Here is a 22,006-nt window from a genome sequence, read left to right as displayed (position 1 = left end):
AGTAGTAAAGAAAGGAATATCCTGAAATCTTCATTCCTTAGACTATGTCTCTAGATAAATATACTTTTAGCATTTTACTAATATATCTGCAAAATATTTATTTATATTTTGTTGTTAATTTCTTAGCACATATTTTGCAAAACCAAAGTATTCTGGTATGCTAGCCTCTTTTCATTTTACAAGAGTAGATTTGGAAGGGTGAACTGGAAAGGTGATTTCAAGATATAATCACTGATAAATTCAAGCTAAAACAAGGATTTAACATGTCTTCTTTGATATTTCTTTTTCCTTTTCTGCAACTATACTATTGTGTACTTTAAGTTCTATCTTGTTCGATTTTTCTTTCAGAGAATAATTCTTATAATATTTATTCAACCATCATCTACTTATTTTTAAAGCTAAAGCTCTTTCTAAACATATTGTAGATAATAATAGCAAAGATTTCTATAGCAAGGAAATATTGTTTTTAGTGCCTTGCTTATATTATTTACATAACATAAGTACCCTATGAGGCAAGTACTCTTACTATCATTTTACACATAAGAAAACAGGTTTTTAAAGTTAAGTAAATTGCATGGGGTTGCACACTAATAACAGGTGGATCTAAGATTCAAACCCAAATAGTCTGTGCTCTTAACCACTATGTTATTTTTGCTATTATTAATTTTATGCCCCATTACAGAGCAGAATTAAGCAGTATGTTATGCTACTCCATAAAAGGTTATATGGGCAACACTATTTTTCTAGTTAGAACTGTAATTAGAAACAGAACTTACCATCACTTGCATCTACACTTGCTTGTATGTTTATTTAACATATGATCTCTCGTATCCATAGGGCCCCATAAAAGCTGAGCACATATTCTGACATAGAGTAGGTATACAATTAGGATATATATTTAAAGGAAATTGAATATATAATTTTTATTTGTGGGTTCTTCATATAGGAAATTTTTGTTTTTGCCTTATTCTCAAAATTGCAAAAATTCTGACCTCAAGGAACAATGTACTCTTCCCTCTTTAGTGCTACTGTGTGGAACAGGACCCTTTCAACTTAACAGTCTTTTTATTTATTTATTTATTTATTTATTTATTTTTATTTATTTTTTTTTTTATTATTATACTTTAAGTTTTAGGGTGCATGTGCACATTGTGCAGTATACATGTGCCATGCTGGTGTGCTGCACCCACTAACTCGTCATCTAGCATTAGGTATATCTCCCAATGCTATCCCTCCCCCCTCCCCCCATCCCCCAACAGTCCCCAGAGTGTGATGTTCCCCTTCCTGTGTCCATGTGATCTCATTATTCAATTCCCACCTATGAGTGAGAATATGTGGTGTTTGGTTTTTTGTTCTTGCGATAGTTAACTGAGAATGATGGTTTCCAATTTCATCCATGTCCCTACAAAGGACATGAACTCATCATTTTTTATGGCTGCATAGTATTCCATGGTGTATATGTGCCACATTTTCTTAATCCAGTCTATCATTGTTGGACATTTGGGTTGGTTCCAAGTCTTTGTTATTGTGAATAATGCCGCAATAAACATACGTGTGCATGTGTCTTTATAGCAGCATGATTTATAGTCCTTTGGGTATATACCCAGTAATGGGATGGCTGGGTCAAATGGTATTTGTAGTTCTAGATCCCTGAGGAATCGCCACACTGACTTCCACAATGGTTGAACTAGTTTACAGTCCCACCAACAGTGTAAAAGTGTTCCTGTTTCTCCACATCCTCTCCAGCACCTGTTGTTTCCTGACTTTTTAATGACTGCCATTCTAACTGGTGTGAGATGGTATCTCATTGTGGTTTTGATTTGCATTTCTCTGATGGCCAGTGATGGTGAGCATTTTTTCATGTGTTTTTTGGCTGCATAAATGTCTTCTTTTGAGAAGTGTCTGTTCATGTCTTTCGCCCACTTTTTGATGGGGTTGTTTGTTTTTTTCTTGTAAATTTGTTTGAGTTCATTGCAGATTCTGGATATTAGCCCTTTGTCAGATGAGTAGGTTGCGAAAATTTTCTCCCATTTTGTAGGTTGCCTGTTCACTCTGATGGTAGTTTCTTCTGCTGTGCAGAAGCTCTTTACTTTAATTAGATCCCATTTGTCAATTTTGGCTTTTGTTGCCATTGCTTTTGGTGTTTTAGACATGAAGTCCTTGCCCATGCCTATGTCCTGAATGGTATTGCCTAGGTTTTCTTCTAGGGTTTTTATGGTTTTAGGTCTAACGTTTAAGTCTTGAATCCATCTTGAATTGATTTTTGTATCAGGTGTAAGGAAGGGATCCAGTTTCAGCTTTCTCCATATGGCTAGCCAGTTTTCCCAGCACCATTTATTAAATAGGGAATCCTTTCCCCATTGCTTGTTTTTCTCAGGTTTGTCAAAGATCAGATAGTTGTAGATATGCGGTGTTATTTCTGAGGGCTCTGTTCTGTTCCATTGATCTATATCTCTGTTTTGGTACCAGTACCATGCTGTTTTGGTTACTGTAGCCTTGTAGTATAGTTTGAAGTCAGGTAGTGTGATGCCTCCAGCTTTGTTCTTTTGGCTTAGGATTGACTTGGCGATGCGGGCTCTTTTTTGGTTCCATATGAACTTTAAAGTAGTTTTTTCCAATTCTGTGAAGAAAGGCATTGGTAGCTTGATGGGGATGGCATTGAATCTGTAAATTACCTTGGGCAGTATGGCCATTTTCACGATATTGATTCTTCCTACCCATGAGCATGGAATGTTCTTCCATTTGTTTGTATCCTCTTTTATTTCCTTGAGCAGCGGTTTGTAGTTCTCCTTGAAGAGGTCCTTCACATCCCTTGTAAGTTGGATTCCTAGGTATTTTATTATCTTTGAAGCCATTGTGAATGGGAGTTCACTCACGATTTGGCTCTCTGTCTGTTGTTTGTGTATAGGAATGCTTGTGATTTTTGTACATTGATTTTGTATCCTGAGACTTTGCTGAAGTTGCTTATCAGCTTAAGGAGATTTTGGGCTGAGACAATGGGGTTTTCTAGATATACAATCATGTCATCTGCAGACACGGACAATTTGACTTCCTCTTTCCTAATTGAATACCCTTTATTTCCTTCTCCTGCCTAATTGCCCTGGCCAGAACTTCCAACACTATGTTGAATAGGAGTGGTGAGAGAGGGCATCCCTGTCTTGTGCCAGTTTTCAAAGGGAATGCTTCCAGTTTTTGCCCATTCAGTATGATATTGGCTGTGGGTTTGTCATAGATAGCTCTTATTATTTTGAAATATGTCCCATCAATATTCAAAGCAGTGTGTAGAGGGAAATTTATAGCACTAAATGCCCACAAGAGAAAGCAGGGAAGATCCAAAATTGACACCCTAACATCACAATTAGAAGAACTAGAAAAGCAAGAGCAAACACATTCAAAAGCTAGCAGAAGGCAAGAAATAACTAAAATCAGAGCAGAACTGAAGGACATAGAGACACAAAAAACCCTTCAAAAAATTAATGAATCCAGGAGCTGGTTTTTTGAAAGGATCAACAAAATTGATAGACCGCTAGCAAGACTAATAAAGAAAAAAAGAGAGAAGAATCAAATAGACGCAATAAAAAATGATAAAGGGGATATCACCACCGATCCCACAGAAATACAAACTACCATCAGAGAATACTACAAACACCTCTACGCAAATAAACTAGAAAATCTAGAAGAAATGGATAAATTCCTTGACACATACACTCTCCCAAGACTAAACCAGGAAGAAGTTGAATCTCTGAATAGACCAATAACAGGATCTGAAATTGTGGCAATAATCAATAGCTTACCAACCAAAAAGAGTCCAGGACCAGATGGATTCACAGCCGAATTCTACCAGAGGTACAAGGAGGAACTGGTACCATTCCTTCTGAAACTATTCCAATCAATAGAAAAAGAGGGAATCCTGCCTAACTCATTTTATGAGGCCAGCATCATTCTGATACCAAAGCCGGGCAGAGACACAATCATAAAAGAGAATTTTAGACCAATACCCTTGATGAACATTGATGCAAAAATCCTCAATAAAATACTGGCAAACCGAATCCAGCAGCACATCAAAAAGCTTATCCACCATGATCAAGTGGGCTTCATCCCTGGGATGCAAGGCTGGTTCAATATACGCAAATCAATAAATGTAATCCAGCATATAAACAGAGCCAAAGACAAAAACCACATGATTATCTCAATACATGCAGAAAAGGCCTTTGACAAAATTCAACAAACTTTCATGCTAAAAACTCTCAATAAATTAGGTATTGATGGGACATATTTCAAAACTTAACAGTCTTAAATGCAAAGTCAGTTATTGCTCTAATTATTTATCTAAATGGTCTAATTTTGTACCTGTAATTTTTATACCGGCACCATTTTACTACGGAGCTTTTCTTTTTTCATGCATAAAAAATAGAGGATGTATGTTCTGGGTAAGTCTGTGCCTGGCAGAAAAATTAAATGCAAAAATAATCCATAAGTAAGTGGACTTAAGGAGAAACATAACATTTCTTTTCAAATGTCAGAAATGTCATGCAGAGGAGGAATTAACCTTCTTTTGAGCACAGCCAAGAGCAAAATTAGGACAAGTGGGTAGAAATTATAAGGTCACAGATTTCAGTTTGATATATTTAGACTTTCAAACAAGTAGAGTTGTCTAAACAATGAACTCTTCGATAGAAGAAGTGATGGTTGAAATGTTCAGGCTGGAATGATGAAAAGGGCATGCTAGGGCTTTGAACATGATGGTCTTTGTTCTCTTCAAACTCTGAGATACTATGATTTCTCCACTATTATAAAGTTTGTAATTTTATACAAATGCTAAGCTAATTAAGATATAGCACTGACAAAATCTATGATTACATATTCCCTGATTGTCTTGATTCTTGATTCTAAGGGAAATATTGACTGAAAAGGTTTCCAGACAACAAATCAACAAAATTGGAATTGTGTGCCTCTCAGCAGTTTAAATTTAATAAGTAAATAAATGGATAGTTACTAGGTTTGCAGATTAAATCAGAACTTTTTTTTTTTTTAACCAGGGCATAAAAACAACCTCCAAAGAGAATAAAGTTAGTCCTACTGAGGAATGTATTCATGTGCATTCGAATAAATGCTGATTCAAAAAAGAGTCTAAGAAAGTCCTGAAAGCATGATTTTACTGTCTATACTGGCTGACAGGAGACTCATGAATTCTCGTTTCCAAGGAATCTCTGAATAACGGCAGTGATATGGTTTCGCTGTGTCCCCACCCAAATCTGGTCTTGAATTGTAATTCCCATAATCTCTATGTGTAATGGGAGGGACTTGGTGGGAGGTACTAATAATTTAATCATGGGGCAGTTACCCTCATGCTTTTCTCATGGTTCTCATGATAGTGAGTTCTCCTGAGATCTGATGTTTTTATAAGGGGCTTTTCCCCCTGTTGCTCTGTACTTCTACTTGCTGCCGCCATGTGAAGAAGGATGTGTTTGCTTCAACTTCCACCATGATTATAAGTTTCCTAAGGCCTACCACACCCTGCTGAACTGTGAGTCAATTAAGCCTCTTTCTTTTACAAATTACCCAGACTTGTGTACGTTTTTATTAGCGATGTGAGAACAGACTAATACAGTAAATCTCTCATTTCTGTATTTGGTACCTCTCTAGCCAGTCTGAAAGAAATAAAATAATGTAGGTCTAGTGTATCCATCCTTCTACGTAAAGTGAATTCTCTGTTTTAGCCAGCAAGATTTTATGTTTGTATTTCTCTGTGCCTTGCTCATATATTTTCCTTCTTCTTTACTCCTACCATCAAGGTCTTCCTTTTTCAAAACCTGAATCCCATTCAATTTTAGCCTGAATTTTATAAAAATTTCACTCAAGCTCTCTTTTAATCTTTCTCTTTGAATAAATCTTTTTGCCTGAATTGGCTAAATATTTCTGGTACCAGGTTTAAACTGTCTTGAATTGTCATATGACTATTTTAGGAGTATATGTACTTTAGCTTTAGGTTTGATAAAGCCCAAGGTGCTTCATAAATATTTGTTACATTGAACAAAGACAATGAATGCTGTTCTTACCAAACAGGAAGGTCTTAAGTGTGCCTATGATACAAAAAAAAAAAATTCTGCTTTCAGTGGACAATACAAAAATAATTATAAAACCCAGATATAAAGTGGGCTATTACTAAAAAGTTATTTTTTCACATATCTGGCTGTTTCAAGACAAGTCCTTATTTTTAAGACATATCCACCAATTATGTTTGTAGTTAACAATAGCTATCAGAAGCACAATGGTTAGTAGCAAAAGTATTTGGAGCTACCATATCTAATTAGAGATAACAGGTAGTACTGTTAATTAAATGAGGAAGAAAAAGAACAAATACTGAGCATCTACAAAGATTACAGGCATTATGTTAGATCCTTTTACATGCATTTATTGCCATTTACTACTTGAAAAATCTTGGGCAAGTCAATGAATCAATCTGTGTCACAGTTTCTCCATCTTTAAGGCAGAGATAACAATAAATAGTACCTTCCTTATACATATCTTATTTATTTATTTTTTAAAACAGGGTCTCACTCTGTCACCCAGGTTGGAATGCAGTGGCCCCATCTTTGCTCACTGCAACTTCCGCCTCCTGGGTTCAAGTGATTCTCATGATTCGGCCTCCTGAGTAGCTGGGACCACAGCCATGCAACAACATGCCTGGCTAATTTTTTTGTATTTTAGTAGACATGGGTTTCACCATGTTGGCCAGGCTGGTCTCAAAATCCTGACCTCAAGTGATCCACCCACCTCGGCCTCCCAAAGGGCTGGGATTACAGGCATGAGCCACCACACCTGGCCTCATATGGTTGTTTTGAAGAATAAATGAGTTAACATATGCTTAAAAGAGTTATTTGCACACAGTAATTGCTATATGTAAGTGTTAGTTGTTATTATTGACTATTTTTATTATTAGAATCAACAATTTTGAGATGTAGGTAGGCATCAGCTAATTTAGCAGATGAGAAAAATTAGCTAATTTAGCACATGAGAAAACAAGATTTGAACAGGTCAACTTGCCTTAAGTTTCATAGTTAGTAAGTAGTAGCACTAATATTTAAATTTAGGAATCTGACTCTATAGTGTAAGCTTTTTCCACTATACCATATTGCATGCCAACGTGTTTAGACAAAGATATGACATGGGAACTATTTCATAAAATTAGGATGAGCTCCTTAAAATGCCATCAAATATAACCATCAAATCTGACTATAGAGGGATGGAACATTTTATTAAATTTAGTTTTAAATACTTCAGGTATAAGGGTTTCTAGTATTCTGCTTTGTAAGCAATTTAATATTGTTAAATTATCCTATTTGCATAGAACAATTTTAAGATAGTCAAAATCCTAGTTCAATATGATTAATTTTAGCCTTACCATGTATAACAGGTATTTTATTTTACTCAAAACAAAATCAAATTTTCTATCAAAAACAAATGATTAAATATGGTATTTTATGCTATGCTTCTGTTAAAATGTAGGAGAGTGTTTTCTGATTGTGAAAATGGCCAATATTAACTTTTAGGTGAGTTATTAAATGTAAATTCTCACTCTCTTTCACAAGAGTAACAAACTGAAAATCATTAACATGTTGTTAGTAACTTAGGTCAATTTTTTCTTCTTCCCAGGGCTTATACAGTGTTCTTATTTTTGAAGCATTACAATATAAGAAAGAAAAATGACTAATGACTACATAAAATAATACCTGTCTTATAGTAAACACACACTTAAAATTATGAAATACATATATTTCAACAAATTGATTATAAAACAATTTTTGTAACTTTCTTTAATTTGTACTAGAAAACTGACATTTTCATGAAAAAAATCTAATAACCTAAGTGAAAAAAATTTGTAGAAAAGCTTAGATATTAATCTGCCCCAAAGCAACCTAAAAGTAGTCTATAAACAGAATATATCTTCTAAAATTCAGAGTCTTTTCCTAAGTCAGGTTTCTTTGGTACCATTTTGTAGTATTTTCCCTCTTGAAAGAGGTCATTTTGTCTGATGCCTCTTCACTTCCATAATGAAACAGTTATAAGAACTCTTTTAAATAAACATTCCTTATGTCAAATTTACAGTTTCCTGGTATTTTTGCTATTTCTTCTTTTGTTTGAGTATAATCATCAATTATATCAGCATACTTTTGTTATGAGGCATTCCTAAGAATGTCAGTTTCAAATTATTTTTTCTCAGTTTAAAATTATTTTTAACAGTGAGATTTTACTTAATGTACAACAAATTCATTGTATTAATTTTTAAAGTGCAGAATTCTATATATTATTTAGAATAAGGGATATTTTATTTTTATTATGCTATATTGTCTATTGAGACAATGGGGCAATACACTTCAATATGGCAAAAAAGCATTTTTTCTTTGCTCCATCTAAAACTAAAAATATAAGGAAGGAAGCCTAACATTATTCGGATTACTAAAGAACCAAAGGTAAAAGTGAGAAAATAAAAAAATGTGAGTAAAGATGACTTGTTGTCATCCAAAAGGCCATGGGTGGACAAACTTTTTTTGCAAAGCATCAGATGATAAATACGTCAGGCTTTATAGGCTATGTGGTCTTGTTTACAACTTCTCAACTCTGCTGTTTTAGCCATAGACAATACATAAATAAGTGTAGCTTTGTTCCAATAAAACTTCATTTATAGACCCTAAAATTCAAATTCCAAATAATTTTCACCTCACAAATATTACTCTCCTTTTGATTTTTTCAGCCATTTAAAAATGTAAAATATATTCTTAGCTCCCTGGACATGCAAAAAAAAGGTGACAGGCTGGATTTGGCTTGTGGGCTACATTGCTTACCCCTGTGAAAGTCTCATTCATTTTTTAACTTCAGTACCAAGCATGGCACTGAACACATATTGAGGATTAAAAACAAAAGCTTCACAAATGACCAAGTGGATGAGACATACAGGTATGCTAGGCTTTTACTCAACTCTTTTACTTATGATCAAAATAATATATTAGCATACAACCCTTAATTCAATACAGCTTAGTGCTCTAAAAGTACTGAAAGTTATTTTGTGCCTTTTAAATATTTAACAGTTTAACATTTTCTAATTTACTATATTATCAAACACAGATCCTTTATGTAATAATACCTTTTTTGGACATACATTGCTTTGAAGTAATAATGGGACATAAAGGGAAAATACTTTGTATAGAAATGAGTTTCATAATCTGTGGAACTTTATAATTACTAATATTTCACTAGTGCCAATGAATTATCCAACCTTTATCGGACCAGAAAAAAATGAAATCTGGCCAGGCACGGTGGTTCATGCCTGTAATCTCAGCACTTTGGGAGGCCGAAGCAGGCAGATCACTTGAGGTCAGCAGTTTGAGACCATCCTGGCCAATGTGGCGAAACCCTGTCTCTACTAAAAATATAAAAATTAGCTGGGCTTGGTGGTGCACGCCTGTAATTCCAGCTACTCAGGAGGCTGAGGCACAGGAATTGCTTGAACTTGGAAGGTGGAGGTTGCAGTGAGCTGAGATCATGCCACTGCACTCCAGCCTAGGTGACAGAGTGAGACTCTGTCTCAAAAAAAAAAAAAAAAAAAAAGCAAGCAATCTATTATTAAAAACCAGTTTTTATTATCAAGACAAAATTCTAAAAAGTTGATGAGTGAGAATTATCATGCTTTCATATGTAAGTTTTGATAGCATCTCATATTTAGAGGCAGGGAGAAGGCTAGAAGGCATGCAAGTATCAGATGAACCATATTCTATGACGCAGGGCCTAAAAATATAAACAAATTCATAATTTAGGAAAATCAATTCTGATAGCCCTATTCTTATAAAATATATAATAAAGAAGATAAACTTTACTATACTTGATATTCTATTCTCGTTTTTAATAGACCTGGAGAGAAATCTGTTGATTAAATTTTTCATTTTATCTAGAGCTCATACCCATTGACAAAATCTTTGGATTGTTTTTTTTCGTTCATCCTATTCATCATTTTCATCCTTCATTTTTTTTCTTACAACACACACATCCACAAACAATTTTCCTTTGTGCTTTACAGATTAAGCTAATTACTGACAATCATCAACTATAAAGCATTATTAGGATTTTAAGGGAGAAGTTTTACATTGTTTTACTTTTATCAAATTAGTATTTGTGCTTTCTACCAATAACTTCTGACCTCATTTAAAAATACTGGCAATCCTGATGTATATAATATAGGTAAATGTGTCTAGAAACAGCTTCTTCTCTTTAGATACAACTATCAAAACAGACAAATTAGTATATAATTCAGCGAGAGGATTATATTTCTAAATTCCTTTCTGACACATCAATATTATACGTTAGATATTATAAGAACTGCAACTACTCTACGATGTAAAGTAAAAGGGAAATTAGTAGAATTACTTTTTAGTGGGCCTATATTGATTTTATGTTTGCTTATTTATTATTTATTTTATCAGTATTAATAGCCCACGACTGCTACAAACTTTTGCCATAGATATTCATATCATATGTATTTATATATACATATAAAATATGAAGTGAACCTATTAAAGATCAAGTTAGTCACAATCAGGTAAATTGCTTCTTTTCAAAAACAGATATTAGAGAAGACATATTTACGTATATTTTAAATCCATTTAAGAAACCTCTAATATAATTTTAACTATGTAGCTGCTATAGGTATATATGAATATAAGAGCACCTCAATAGTTTTCAAATAACTGAAAAACTTTAAGAATAAAATACTGCTCAATTTCTGAATAATGAAATATACAATGCCATGGAAACAGACACTTGTCAACTAGTAGTGCCAAAAAAGAAAAGAAACAAAACCTAGATACTAGAATAGCAGAAATTCAAGATTTCTGATTTATATAATATAGAGATGGAAGAGATCAAATATGAAGCTTACCCTATCAAAATTAAGAAATAATTTAACAAGATTCTAAAGACTTCATGGACATACTTCAAAACAAGTAAAAGGCTATAGTTGTCTATCTGGTATTACATGCAAAAAAGAAAAACTATCAAATGTGTCCATTTGGTAGTTACATAAGTTACATAGCAACAAATAAAAAAATTAACTCTTATAAATTAACTCTTACATAAAATACCAGGAATAGTTCTCACTGAACGGTCACAGCCACCTTGGTAAATAGGTGCTTTTATTTCCCTCGCTTTATAGAAAACTAAGGCACAGAGTGGTTAAATGACTAGTCTATTAAGGTATAAGATAAAAATACATTTGGTCTTTGTTCTTGGTTCCTGACTTATTATAGAACTCATAAAACCCTTGGGAATTTCCTGAGTGATAGGAGTACAGAGTGCCTTTTGTTATTCCTAACAAACCTCTGCACCCCCCTCACCCCGCCTTTTTTTTTTTTGAGACAGGGTCTCCCTCTGTCACCCAGGCTGGAGTGCAATGTTGTGATCTCTGCTCGCCGAAACCTCTACTCTCAGGTTCAAGTGATTCTCATGCCTCAGCTACCCAAGTAGCTGGGATTACAGGCGTGTGCCACCATGCCCGGCTAATTCTTTGTATTTTTAGTAAAGACATGGTCTCACTTTGTTGGCCAGGCTTGTCTTGAACTCCTTGCCTCAACTGATCCACCCGCCTGGGCCTCTCAAAGTGCTGGGATTACAGGTGTGAGCCACCATGCCAGGCCCAAACCTCTTCAGATCACATCTGAGTTTATGCTAATGAGACGACTTAGGGTGGGTGCCTAGATAGCCTCAGGATGGGGCTGGTCTGGTCATTGGAAAGACTAAGTTATTATGAGCATTGGAATTTTCAGTTCCACTCACTGAGGGGTGAGGTTGGAGACTGAGCTCCATAAAATATCTTGGAACAATGGGATTCAGAGAGCTTCCAGAGTGATGAACACATCAAGGTGCCGGAGGGGCGCTAAATACTGAGAGGGGATGGAACCTCCTTGCCCCTATACCTTGCCCTGTGCATCTCCTGCATTTGGCTATTCCTAAATTGTATCCTTTATAGTAAACTGGTAAGCATAAGTAAAGTGTTTCCAGGAGTTTTTGGACCTATTCTAGCAAATTAGTGAATCTGAAAATGCAGAGGGGGGTGGGGGGCGCGGTTTGGGAACCAACTGACTTTGTAGTCAAGTAGGACAGAATTTTGACTAGCCTGGGGATCTGGTACTTGCCACTGGCATGTGACGTGAAGGCGATCTTGTGGACACAGCCCTTAAATCTGCAGAGTCTAGTACTAATTCCTGGTAGGTAGTGTCAGAATTTAATTGAAATAAAAAGAAGGACATTTGATATCTGGAGAGTTGAAGAACTGGTTGGTTCGAGTAAAAAAACCCACATTTAGCATCAGAAGTGTGAGTAAAAGCACTCCATCTATGGTCACCTTGTTGATAAGTAGCAGAGCCAGAATTCAAAGGTTTGAATTTTCAGCCTAGCATTTTGTATTAACTGAAAGCCCCGTAGGATACAAAACATTTTGTGATGTAAATTATTTCCCCACGATCAATTATCCAAGGAATTAAAAATAATACTGTTATTTGGTTATGAATTAATTTTCTGGTGAAATTTTTTCTATTTTTCTGTTATGAAAAAATATGAAAATATCAAACCATCACACAAAAAATAGGCATACATAAACGCAAAGTGATTTACTAAAACACTTAAGACAGCACCCAAACTCCAAAAATCCATATGTTAACATAAGTAGTCAATGTTCTTACAAAGAAACAAAACACAAGCACACCTCTGCAGGAGATGGCTTCCTTCCCAATTGTAATTTTTCAGTCAGTCATAGCATAAAAGAAATGTAAAACTTTGCCAAAGAACCACTAACTATAGAAGCCAGAAGCTAAATAAATTGTGTAAGGATGACTTTATGCAGTTGAAGTTAACCTCTCAATACGACTCGATTTTGATTGCTTTAAAAGCCAAAACTATTTTATTTAAAACCCTAATTATGATAATATCAAAAGTTTATGTACCACGGTTTTTATATAGAGGAATAGAAAAAAAATAATTCTTAAAATTGCATTTTCATATAGTAGAGCAGCAGTTCTCAAAGTTTGAAAATATGGTCTATGGTCCAACAACAACGACAACATCTGCATCACCTGGGGCCTTGTTAGAAATACAGATTCTCAAGACCCATTGCAGCTTTACTGAATCAGAAACTCTAGGGGTGGGGGGTCAAGCAATTTGTGTTTTAATAAGTCCTCTGATTGATTCTGATGCAGGCTAAAGTTTGAAAACCATTGTGCTATTATAAGAAGGCCAGTAATTATTTAATAGATGCAGAGCAAAAGTACCTTGTGGAATGTTAATAAGGTAGTAGATACAATAGTGTACTGATTTGAAATAGAAAGACATAGTAAATATTAAGTTGAAACTGATCCAAGAAACACTTTTGGGGGGTTGGGGAGGTAAAGGAAACAATGTCACAAGTGGTGATGTAATTTTATGTATAGCTCTGAGGTGACATCTGTGGTTTATGGCTTCCTTAAAGAAAAAATACACCCCCCCCCATATTAGTTAATAGTGCTTATTCTTCATTCTTTCCCTAATTTTTCTTCCTATATATAAAATAGTTGAAGATGCTTCCTGTGGTCTTAAGCCTAGATATTAATTCTACTTTTGGGCTCATTAAATTCTGCATTTAAATGCTGTTCACATTTAGAATTGTGGAAAATATATCCCTTTTCAACAAAAGTACTGTAAAATCAGTATATTCTATTGCAGTCATCTTACTGTAATTTTAGACAAATGAAAAGGGTACCTCAAGAAAAGAACTGTATTGACAAAGCACATCAGACCAGATGCCATGCTAACCATCAGAATTCTGCTATCACTTCCTTTGGAAATGTGCCTGAAATTAGGCTGACATCAAGAAAATGACAGATCACCTCTGGACCAGTTTAATCTTCCTCATATTGTATCACTTCTAGTTTAAGCCCAAAGAAAAAAAGTCAGGAAACATTTTTCACAATTCATCCACAGCAAAATTTTCACATTATTAGAACTACAAGTCATTTGTTATGCCTAGCAAAGTTATAAAAATAATATAAATATAGTAAAAAGGATTAAAAAAACCATGATTAGTTTAATCCTTGAATATGAAAAGGCATGTACTATCTCACCTCTGGAGTGACATCTCGCGGTGCAAATCCTGTTCCTCCAGTTGTTAATATCAAATTAAGTTCCTTTTCATCACACCAATCTATCAGGGTTTCCTGAAAGAAAACAATAGTATAGTCATGTGCAGAAAAACTTGCCTGCTTGCTCAAAACATTCCAGTCCTAGGACACTTTGTATTCAACGAGGAAACACAGATTCTTTTCAACAGTCAGTAAGAAAATTTCTAAGCACAATTCATGGAACAGTTTCACTCTTGATCAAAAGGCACTGAAATTTTGAGTACTTATTTTATTAATTATAGAAAATGAGGATGCAAGTATCAAATTCTTGAAAGTAAATAAAACATAAGAAAACCGTAAAGAGTTTATAATTAATGGCTTATCTGAAGTTCTTTTCAGCCATTCAAAATGCACTACTATGACAGTTATAGAGATTAGAATTACATGTCATAAAATTTTGGAGCTAGAAGGGTCTTTAGCAGATTTGCCTCTTTATTTTCTAAAGAGACAACTGAAGTACAATGTGCTTAAATAATTTACAAAATTACACACCTAGTTTATAACAAAGTGAAACTAGGATCTCCATCTGCTGACTTTTCCTATTCTTGCTAATTCTATCAACCCATAATACATTTTAGCTATTTGCTAAAAAGGGCAATTAAGTGCTCATTAAATTATAATCATATACTTGCATTGGTATTACATTGTTTCATTACGTTTTTACAATTCAGAGTCAAAATTTAAAAATAGAATTTCATCATTTAATTGCCGATAACTGTTGTGAAATACAAATAGCAGGCTGATACCGAGATGTACAATACAGTCCCCACAATTCTCAAATTCATCAGTGACACAAAATGTAGGATGATTATTTAGAATAAATCCAAGACCTAAAAAATGATTTTTTCCCTTTTTTTGCAGTTTGTGTTTTATTCTGGTATCACAGAAATGCAGAGCTCAGAGCTCCAAATGAAGGGAACTTTTCTGTGCAATGATTAATTAATGGCAACAAACTATTTTTAAAAACATATATTGTAGATAACTGAGAGCCCATCTAAAGAACTTTGATCCCAGATATAGTTATAATTTTGTTCTGAGGAAAGCCCCTCAAAAATCAATGATTATTGTAATAAAGGTGCTTATAAAGTGGTTTCATAAACCGAAGTTAAAACTTCAATTGTCTGTGCTTCATTTTAAAAAGCAGAAAAGCTTAAATACTCACTCTTATAAATAGCTCTCTATTCTTTCTGGTATATAAAAAAACCAGCTGGGTGCAGTGCCTCATGCTTGTAATCCCAGCACTTTGGGAGGCCGAGGCGGGTGGATCACGTAAGGTCAGGAGCTTGAGAACAGCCTGGCCAACATGGCAAAACTCCATCTCTACTAAAAGTACAAAAATTGGCCAAGCATGGTGGAGCGCGCTTGTAGTCCCAGCTACTCAGGAGATTGAGGCAAGAGAATCACTTGAACCTGGGAGGCAGAGGTTGCAGTGAGCTGAGATCGCGCCACTGCACTCCAGCCTGGGTGACAGAATGAGACTCTGTCTCAAGAAAACAATAAACAAAAAACAAAACCATGGTTGATACCACAACTCAGCAATGTGTAGATTAACCATCTTTGTTTTCCGACTGATGTATCCTAGAACACCTTAGATCTCTTTGTAATATTCCTTTAAGTACTTCCATTACGGCAGTGAAATGCCTGTGCCACAGTTTTCTCACCTCTGATCACAATCTATTTATATCAAATCTTGATAAAAAGTGATATGAAATCCAAGTTGCATCAACAAAATATCTCAACACCAAAATGTTTATCTATATCAAATACCAACTTTCAGTATTAACATTAAGAGGGTATTCAAACTTTTCAAATTTTAAGATGCTAATAAACATAGTAAAAATGGTCCCTTTATACTGAAGAATGCTCCTGTTTTGCCTCAGATAATACTTCCTTATAACATAATTCATCTGTTGACTAAGTAAACATTTATGAAGTACCTACCATGTATTAAGTGTTAAAAGTTAAAAATAAGAGGAACACTGACTCAGATTTCAAAGAGCTAATAGTCAAGTAATGGTTCTCAACCTTGGGTGCACAATGGAATTATCTGCGGAGCTTTAAAAAATACTTGGGTCTCACCTCTTTGGTATAGCCTGGGCACTGGGATTTTTAAAAGCTTCCCAGGTAATTCTAAAATGTAGCCAGCAACTGAAAACTACTAGTCTAAGGAGACGATCTGTTCAATTACTCAAGGGTAAATTTCACAGATAGTTGGGTAGGCCCAAAAAGATTTCATACAGTTTAAAATCAGTTGGCTGGACGCAGTGGCTCACGCCTGTAATCTCAGCACTTTGGGAGGCCGAGGTGGGTGGATCATGAGGTCAGGAGATCGAGGCCACCCAGGCCAAGAATGTGAAATGCCGTCTCTACTAAAAATACAAAAATTAGCCGGGCACGGTGGCGGGTGCCTCTAATCCCAGCTACTCGGGAGGCTGAGGCAGGAGAATCGCTTGAACCAGGGAGGCGGAGGTTGCAGTGAGCCGAGAATGTGCCACTGCACTCTAGCCTGAGTAACAGAGCAAGACTCCGTCTCGAACAAACAAACAAACAAAAATCAGTTTTATTACAGTAATATTACTAAAGTTTTTCTATTTCCAGGATGGATAACTGGTAACACTTAATATATAGATTTCTTTCACTTGAATAACATTTGTTATCTTGAGAGCAATTAAGAATCTATTCAAGCATTTGGGAGGTAATATTTTGTTGGCCAAAGTAGCTAATGTGATATATGGCAGACTTCATGTGAGCAAAAATTTTAGTAAGGCTTTTAGATTTTAAGACAAAATAGAAATCCTATCATTCAGTCACTTGGTTTTCAAAACAAAAGAATTCTTCCTCACCCACCAGTATAGAATACCAGTTCTCCAGGCCCCTAGTTGTCATGCATCTGATTCATTAATTCATGTAACAAGAAAATATTTCAGGGCAAACTTTTATTCAGGTACTTCCTTAGAGAACAGCAATGCAAAGATAAATAAGGCAGTATCTCTGGTCTCAAGGATTCAGTCAAGTAGAGGAGCTCTTAGTCTATAGTTGTCTAGAATCTTGTTACTAAAAGTATGATCTGAGAACTGGCACCAGTGGTGTCACGGAATTAGAAATACACAATTTGAAGTTCCATCCAAGATCTACCGAATCAGAAGCTGCATTTTAAGAAAGATACCTCAAGGTGATATATGTATACATATTAAACTGAACTGTGTGCCACATTAGATACTGAGTCTTTTTATTCTATCATGTTTAAAAAGCAGTTTATCTTAGCTATTTACTGTACCAACTTATTAAATTTATCTTATTTAACTTAGTAATTTATCTTAGCTTAGTTAGAAAGCAATTTATCTTGCCATATTTGTTTCTGCACCTGTTAGATCCACTTTATTCTGACAAAACTTTAATATTCAGCTGCCTCTACCAAATAAGAGGTCATTGAAGATTTTTTCATGAAAGCAACTTATGAAAAGTCCCTCTGCATCTGTTGCAAAAGTGAGGCTGAGGACATTGTTTATTTTAGTGATTAACTTTTCCTTATGTGGAGGATATTTCTTTAAAAAATTATTGCCTTGCATTTCTAGTATTCCATTCCATTCATCTTTAGTAGAATAAAGGTGTATCACAAAAATCCCCCTCCTAATATCTCATAAAATCAACATAAAAGAGTAAAAACTAGAGGAAAAACCTCCACAAGCAACAACCAAATAAGCAAACAACATAGCTTCATAAGTCTCAAAAGCTGGATGGTTAAGGACAGAAGCAAAAGATCTTTGAGACACACAGTTCTCCATTTTGAGGCTCCTAATGCTACTCTGGACTCCAAAGAGGTCATAATGGTGAATTCTCAAAATCTTAAAAATTCTCATGAATACCTCTAAATCTACAGAGATGCAAACTAAAAGAGACTCCATATCTTTTTCTTATTGTAAGCAGCTTCTATAAGAAACATGCAATGGAGGGCTCATGGCATTCAAGATGAAGATTCTAGAAACGAAGGCACACTGAAATGGAAAACTAATCTTAAACTTGATGACACTCCTCACATAATGATGAGCTAAACCCTTATCTAGGAAGAAAGATTCTAGCACTGGACATTAATAAAATTTCAGAAGAGCAGAGTATTCCAACAAAGACTATATGTTGTCTCTGGTTTCTTGCTTCCCCTATTTTTTTTCTGTGCAAGTTCCAGATCTGATACAGTCTGGGCTGACTTTCTGTTTTTCTTCTACATCTCTGCAACAAGTTTGAAATAAGCACTAGTTTGAGGACTGGATATTGTTTTATCAGTTTTTTTCTGAAAATCATATAATAAACAGAAATTGGAAGGTAAGGAGAGGGTAGGTGGGAAGAAATGTAATAGTGCAAATATCCTTATCTTTCATAGCAAGGATTCAACCAATCCTGTCTAAGGTTTAACATATAGTTAACATATGACTGTAACCTATTAATGACTTTCCTATTTTTTAAAATTTAGAGGGATTTCAGCATATAATATCTCTTCTAATAAAAAATAGTTATTTCAAAGTCAATAGGCTCTTTTACTCAGTTCCCTTTTCTTCTGCTTAAGTGTAAATAAATGCTACTATATATTAGCTTCAGAAAATTATCCTAATTGTTTATATAGCTATGTCTTTCACTCATTTAAACATCCATACATTCTTCTAGCTACATAATAAGCAGTGAAAGATGTTGGAATGTTTTATAAACAATGTTAAATATTTATTACTCTTGGGTAGTTAGCTTTGAAGTACATTTTATTTTTTTACTGCCTTTTTACATTTTTGCCCTGTTTGAATTCTTTGTAATTTGTATGTATCATTAAAAAAATAAAGGGATTTCAATAGCCAACGTGGTCCTAAGCAAAAAAACAAAAACAAAAGCAAAAAACAAAAACAAAAAAACAAAGCTGGAGGCATCCCACTACCTGACTTCAAACTATACTATAGGGCTACAGTAACCAAAACAGCATGATATTGGTACAAAAAGACACATGGACCAATGCAACAGAATAGAGAACCCTAAAATAAGACCGCACACCTACAACTGTCTGATCTTTGACAAACCTGACAAAAACAAGCAATGGGGACAGAACAGAAAACCCAGAAATAAGACCACACACTTACAACTCTCTGATCTTTGAAAAACATGACAAAAACAAGCAACAACCTATTCAATAAAAGGTGCTGGGAGAACTGGCTAGCCACATGCAGAAAATTGAAACTGGACCCCTTCCTTACACCATATACAAAAATTAACTCAAGATGGATTAAAGACTTAAATATAAAACCCAAAACTATAAACACCCTGGAAGACAACCTAGGCAATACCATTTAGGACATAGGCATGGGCAAAGAATTCATGACAAAGAAACTAAAAGCAATTGCAACAAAAGCAAAAATTGACAACTGGGATTTAATTAAACTAAAGAGCTTCTTTATAGCAACAGAAACTATCAAAAAAGTAAACAGACAACCTACAGAATGGGAGACAATTCTTTTGCAAACTATGCATCTGACAAAGGTCTAATATCCAGCATTTGCAAGGAACTTAAATAAATTTACAAGGAAAAAACCCATTAAAAAGTGGGGAAAGGACATGAACAGACACTTCTCAGAAGAAGACATACACGTGTCCTATAAGCATATGAACAAAAGCTCAACATCACTGATTAGTAAAATGCAAATCAAAACAACAATGAGATATCATCTCATGCAAGTCACAATATTACTAAAAAGTCAAATAATAACAGATACTGGCAAGGTTGTGGAGAAAAAGGGACACTTTTACACTGTTGGTGGGAGGGTAAATTAGTTCAACCATTGTGGAAGACAGTGTCGTGATTCCTCAAAGACCTACAGACAGAAATACCATTCGACCCAGAAATCCCATTACTGAGTATATACCCAATTGATTATAAATCATTATATTATAAAGACACATGCACATGTATGTTCATTGTAGCACTATTCACAATAGCAAAGACATGGAAACAACCCAAATGCCCATCAATGACAGACTGAATAAAGAAAATGTGGTACCTATGCACCATGCAATACTATGCAGCCACAAAAAACAATGAGATCATGTTCTTTGCAGGGACACGGATGGAGCTGGATCCCATTATCCTCAGCAAACTAATGCAGGAACAGAAAGCCAAATACCACTTGTTGTGACTAAGAAGTGGAAGCTAAATGATGAGAACACATGGGGGAACAACACACAGTGGGGCATATTGAAGGGTGGAGGGTGAGAGGAGGGAGAGAAGCAGGAAATATAACTAATGGGTACTAGGCTTAATACCTGGTGATGAAATAATCTGTACAACCAACCCTCATGACATATGTTTGCCTATGTAACAAACCTACACATTCTACACATGTACCCCTAAACTTCAATTTAAAGTTAAAAAAAAGAGGGATTATAAACATTTATTCATTCTTCATTCTGATACTTAGTACTCATGGTCAGTAAGTTTAGAAATAAATTTTATACTTAATAATTACACATATACTACTGTGGTAAATTAAATATGGTCATACAGTCATTGTAAATCCTCCTGTCAGGAGGTGGGGTCTATTTCCACAACCCTTGCAACTGGGCTGGATTTCTGACTTGATTTGATCAATGGAATGGGGCAATAAGTCATGGTATGGCTGTTCTGAAGCCTAGGTTTCAAAAGGTTTCCATTCTTCTGTCTTCACTCTTTGGTAAACTTCTACTACCATGTCAGGAAGGCTGGGCCAGACAAGGGAATGATGGGTGACCATTTGGAGAGAAAGGTCTAGTGGAATATCCAGCACCAAGGTCCTACACATCTGAGTGAGGCTTAGATTCTCCAGACCCAACTGAGGTGACATTATTTCAGCTACATGAGTGACCTTAGACTCATGTGGCTGAAATAATGACATGAGAAAATATTCCCACTCAGAAAGCCCAGACTTGTGAAAAATAACAAATCACTATATGTGTTAAAGCCACCAAATTTTGTGGTGGTTTTTAATGTAACAATACAATACAAAAACAACTAGTTTCACAGTTAACATTTTGGCATCCTCTTCTTTTTCTGACTATTTCCAATTTATATTTCATTAGTGATAAGTTTATCTTTTATAAAAAGCTTCAAAATAGTTCTAAAGGTAAGCTTGATGTGTTATATTTAAATAAATTGGCACAAAGTCTTAAGAATATGATTATATAAGTTAATTTTCAGTTTAAGAAACATGCAAATATCTAGTATGTGCAATGACTATGCCCAGCATGTGTCATAAATATATATATGTATACACATACACAAACACACATATATATTATTTTAAAAACCATGACAAATGTGCTTGATGTTACAGACATCAGAGATATGAACAAATTAATAATAGATCAGTATATTAACATAATAGATCAGTATATTATGGTGTTATTAGAGATCGTATACCCTTTTTAAGAAAACTTTCGGAAATACTACATGTATTTATAAATATATAATGTTTTCTTTACATTTACATTATTTAACAATAAAAAACATGATTATAGAAATTTTTAGCAAAATTATTATTGCCAAAGAGTAAACAACTCATCAAACAGAAAAACAGGGACAGTAATAGAGCTAAGAGAGAGTAAGTTTACGTAAGTCATCATTCTCTGTATCTATCTGGAGCCTTATACTCATCCATTACAAAAGACATTTTTTCTGTCTCAATCTCTTTGAGTTCAGCTTTGATTTTGGTTATTTCTTGTCTTCCACTAGCTTTGGGATTTGTTTGCTCTTGGTTCTCTAGTTCTTTTTAGTTGTGATGTTAGACTGTTAACTGGAG

General features: G+C 34.8%; 1 protein-coding gene across 26 annotated transcripts in view; it reads right to left on the bottom strand.

Moving 5' to 3' along the window:
• The window catches only part of GPHN (gephyrin), a 675,135-nt gene that overhangs the window by 341,900 nt on the left and 311,229 nt on the right, over positions 1-22,006 (bottom strand). For all 26 annotated transcript variants that reach the window (XM_034937122.3, XM_034937124.3, XM_034937127.3 and 23 more), the window contains exon 4: positions 14,145-14,237. In XM_034937122.3, coding sequence (XP_034793013.1) covers positions 14,145-14,237 — 93 coding nt within the window. The remainder of the gene's footprint in view (positions 1-14,144; positions 14,238-22,006) is intronic.

This window comes from Pan paniscus, chromosome 15, assembly GCF_029289425.2.
Source record: "Pan paniscus chromosome 15, NHGRI_mPanPan1-v2.0_pri, whole genome shotgun sequence".
Classification (NCBI taxonomy): Eukaryota; Metazoa; Chordata; class Mammalia; order Primates; family Hominidae; genus Pan; species Pan paniscus.
This window is presented reverse-complemented; position numbering and strand designations above follow the sequence as displayed.